Genomic DNA, 4,141 nt, shown 5'->3' with positions numbered 1-4,141 from the left:
TCCAAAACAACCCAAATTTAATGGGGGGGGAAGAAGGAAACGGGGTGTCCCCGGGGGGAGGTGACCCCCAACAGCGTCCCCCGTGTCAGGGGGTCCCGGGGGGGCCCTGCTCTACCTGTGACAGGGCTGGGGGCACCACGGGGTCCTCCAACGTCTTCTGGGGTCCCACCACCTTCTCCTCCGCCTGTAGCCTGGGTGGTGGAACCATAGAGTCCTCCAACAGCTTCTTCTGGGGTCCCACCACCTTCTTCTCCACCTGTAGCCTCGGTGGTGGCACCATAAAGTTCTCCAACAACGTCTCCTGGGGTCCCACCACCTTCTCCTCCACCCGTAACGGGGTTGGTGGAACCATAGAGTCCTCCAACAGCGTCTCCTGGGGTCCCACCACCTCCTTCTCCACCTGTAGCCTTGGTGGTGGAACCGTAGAGTTCTCCAGCAGCTTCTCCTGGGGTGTCACCACCTTCTCCTCCGCCTGTAGCCTTGGTGGTGGAACCGTAGAGTCCTCCAACAGCATCTCCATGGGTGCTACCACCTTCTTCTCCACCTGTAGCCTCGGTGGTGGAACCGTAGAGTCCTCCAACAGCGTCTCCATCGCATCTAGGTGTTGTACAGGCACCTCTGGTGGTGCTACAGAGTCCTCCAACAGCGTCTCCATGGCCTCTGGGTGTCCTGGAGAACCCTTCTCCTCCACCCGTAACGTGGTTGGTGACCTCACAGAGTCCTCCAACACCTTCTCCATGGCATTTAGGTGTTGTACAGGCACCTCTGGTGGTGCTACAGAGTCCTCCAACAGCGTCTCCATGGCCTCTGGGTGTCCTGGAGAACCCTTCTCCTCCACCCGTAACGTGGTTGGTGACCTCACAGAGTCCTCCAACACCTTCTCCATGGCATTTAGGTGTTGTACAGGCACCTCTGGTGGTGCTACAGAGTCCTCCAACAGCGTCTCCATGGCCTCTGGGTGTCCTGGAGAACCCTTCGCCTCCACCCGTAACGTGGTTGGTGACACCAAGGGCTCCTCCAACACCACCTCCACGTGCCCCACTGACCCCTTCTCCACCTGTAACGTGGTTGGTGACCTCACAGAGTCCTCCAACATCATCTCTGTCCCCTCCAGGTGTCCCACCTCCTTCTCCTCCACCCGTAACGTGGTTGATGACACCAAGGGCTCCTCCAACACCATCTCTGTCCCATCCAGGTGTCCCCCCGTCTTCTCCTCCACCCGTAACGTGGTTGGTGGCACCAAGGGCTCCTCCAACAGCGTCTCCACGGCCTCTGGGTGTCCTGATGACCCCTTCTCCTCCACCCATAACGTGGTTGGTGACACCAAAGAGTCCTCCAACACCATCTCTGTCCCCTCTTGGTGTCCCCCCGTCTTCTCCTCCACCCGTAACGTGGTTGGTGGCACCAAGGGCTCCTCCAACACCTTCTCCATGGCCTCTGGGTGTCCCACCACCTTCTCCTCCACCCGTAACGTGGTTGGTGACCTCACAGAGTCCTCCACCACCTTCTCCTCTACTTGTAACGTGGTTGGTGGTACCAAAGAGTCCTCCAACGCCATCTCTGTCCCCTCCAGGTGTCCCCCCATCTTCTCCTCCACCGGTAACATGGTTGGTGACACCAAAGAGTCCTCCAACACCATCTCCATGGCCTCTGAGTGTCCCCCCGTCTTCTCCTCCACCCGTAACGTGGTTGGTGGCACCAAGGGCTCCTCCAACACCATCTTTGTCCCATCCAGGTGTCCCCCCATCTTCTCCTCCACCGGTAACGTGGTTGGTGACACCAAAGAGTCCTCCAACACCATCTCTGTCCCATCCAGGTGTCCCACCACCTTCTCCTCCACCCGTAACGTGGTTGGTGACCTCACAGAGTCCTCCACCACCTTCTCCTCTACTTGTAACGTGGTTGGTGGTACCAAAGAGTCCTCCAACGCCATCTCTGTCCCCTCCAGGTGTCCCCCCATCTTCTCCTCCACCGGTAACATGGTTGGTGACACCAAAGAGTCCTCCAACACCATCTCTGTCCCCTCCAGGTGTCCCACCACCTTCTCTTCCACCCTTAATGTGGTTGGTGACCTCACAGAGTCCTCCACCACCTTCTCCTCCACCCGTAACGTGGTTGGTGGCACCAAGGGCTCCTCCAACACCATCTCCATGGCCTGTGGGTGTCCTGGTGACCCCTTCTCCTCCACCCGTAACGTGGTTGGTGGCACCAAGGGCTCCTCCAACACCATCTCTGTCCCCTCCAGGTGTCCCACCACCTTCTCTTCCACCCTTAATGTGGTTGGTGACCTCACAGAGTCCTCCACCACCTTCTCCTCCACCCGTAACGTGGTTGGTGGCACCAAGGGCTCCTCCAACACCATCCCATCTACGTGTCCCACCACCTTCTCCACCCGTAACGCGGCGGTGGGCGCCGTGGAGCCCTCCACCTCCCCCTCGGTTGGGTCGTGGTGTTGAGGGGACACCTCCTCCCCCTCGGCGGCGCTCGGCGACGCCGTGGGGTGGCCGTGGGGGTGGCCGTTGGCCGTCTGGTGGAGGCGCTGGTGGCCCAGCAGCTGGCGGCGCAGGCGGAAGGCCTTGGGGCAGAGCCCGCAGCGGTGCCGGCGACGTTCTCCGTGGCCACGCCGGTGGTTCTTGAGGGCCATCAGGTTGCCAAAGGCCTTGTGGCACAAGCCGCAGCGGAAGAGGCCGGTGGTGTGGCTCTGCCGGTGGTTGACCAAGCTCCCGGCGTGCTTGTAGCCACGGCCACACACCTCGCAGCGGAAGGGACGCTCCTCCTCCTTCTCCTCCTTCTCCTCCTCCTGGTTGTTGCCACCACGGGTTGTTGGTGGCCGCGTGGAGGTGGTTGGTGGCCCACCCTTGCAGCGGGGGTGGTTGCGGAGGTGGGTACGGAAGGCGGCCAGGTTGGGGTAGCGCCGCGCGCAGGAGGAGCAGGAGAAGACGCCGGTTTGGTGGCTCTGGCGGTGGTTGACCAAGCTGCCCCCGTGGCGGTAGGTCTTTCCACAGAGGCTACAGGCGTAGGGACGGGGTTGTCCTCGGGTGGCCACCAGGTGGGCCATGGCGGCCTCTTCTTCGGCGCGGTGGCCCCGGCTGTGCTCCCGGAGGGTGGGCAGGTCGCCGAAGGGCCGCCCGCAGTAGCCACAGATTTGCCAAAACCCCTCACAAGAGGTTTCCTCCTCCATCGGTGGTGGTGGTGGTGGCTCCATCATGGTCACCGTGGTGGTTTCCCCCTCCATCGGTGGTGGTGTGGTCATTGTGGTGGTCATTGTGGTGGTTTCCCCTTCCATCGGTGGTGGTGTGGTCATCGTGGTGGTCACCATGGTGGTGGTCTCCTCCTCCATCGGTGGTGGTGTGGTCATCGTGGTGGTCCCCATGGTGGTGACCACCTCGTGGTGGAGCTGCCGGTGGTGCCGCGCCAGCTGGGCCTCGCCGGGGAAGATGCCACCGCAGAGGCTGCAGAGGAAAGGACGTGGTGGTTTCCCCCTCCATCGGTGGTGGTGGTGGCACCGTGGTGGTCATTGTGGTGGTTTCCCCCTCCATCGGTGGTGGTGGTGGCACCATCGTGGTCATCGTGGTGGTCTCCTCCTCCATCGGTGGTGGTGTGGTCATCGTGGTGGTCCCCATGGTGGTGACCACCTCGTGGTGGAGCTGCCGGTGGTGCCGCGCCAGCTGGGCCTCGCCGGGGAAGATGCCACCGCAGAGGCTGCAGAGGAAAGGACGTTCTTCTTCCTCTTCCTCCTCTTCCTCTTCTTCCTCAGGGATGGTGCCACCACCCCGGTGTCGGTGACAATGCGCCCTGAGGGCGGGCAGCCCCCCGAATTCGGTGGGGCAGAGCGAGCACTGGTAGATGCTGAGGGGTGCCGTGGTGGTGGTGGTGGTGGTGGCCACCAACGATGACGATGACCATGACGATGACCATGACGATGACGATAACGATGACGATGATGGTGGAGATGAGACCGCGGGGTGCCGGTGCCGCCGCCGCCGGTGTCCCCTGAGGTGTCCCCTCAAGGCCCCCAAATTTGGGAAGCGTTTTGGGCAGTGGGGGCAGGGGAAGTCCCCCGTCTGGTGGGTCCGGCGGTGGTTGACCAAGCTCCCCGAGTGCCGGTAGCTCTTCCCGCACTCCTGGCACCGGTAGAGCC

At 62.2% G+C, this 4,141-nt stretch overlaps 1 protein-coding gene across 1 annotated transcript; it reads right to left on the bottom strand.

Annotated features, from left to right (window-relative positions):
* On the bottom strand, positions 1-3,462 carry LOC106898896 (zinc finger protein 316-like). Its single transcript, XM_014960477.1, has 4 exons — positions 2,088-3,462; positions 1,077-1,448; positions 692-857; positions 1-256 (listed from the first exon to the last, which is right to left on the bottom strand). Exons 1-4 carry the CDS (start codon positions 3,371-3,373, stop codon positions 86-88), a joined length of 1,995 nt encoding a protein of 664 aa, XP_014815963.1. The 5' UTR covers positions 3,374-3,462; the 3' UTR covers positions 1-85.
* Between the last annotated feature and the right edge of the window lie 679 nt (positions 3,463-4,141).

This window comes from Calidris pugnax, unplaced genomic scaffold (assembly GCF_001431845.1).
Source record: "Calidris pugnax isolate Ruff unplaced genomic scaffold, ASM143184v1 scaffold568, whole genome shotgun sequence".
NCBI lineage: Eukaryota > Metazoa > Chordata > Aves > Charadriiformes > Scolopacidae > Calidris > Calidris pugnax.
This window is presented reverse-complemented; position numbering and strand designations above follow the sequence as displayed.

Bases quoted from the DNA above. Each gene is read 5' to 3' on its own strand.
- LOC106898896 (XM_014960477.1), bottom strand. From the start codon at position 3,373: ATGGGGACCACCACGATGACCACACCACCACCGATGGAGGAGGAGACC. The intron at 1,449-2,087 runs GGAGGACTCTGT...GGAGAAGGTGGT, and splicing joins CGGGTGGAGGAGAAGGTGGT to GGGACACCCAGAGGCCATGG. The intron at 858-1,076 runs GTCACCAACCAC...GGACTCTGTGAG, and splicing joins ATGTTGGAGGACTCTGTGAG to GTCACCAACCACGTTACGGG.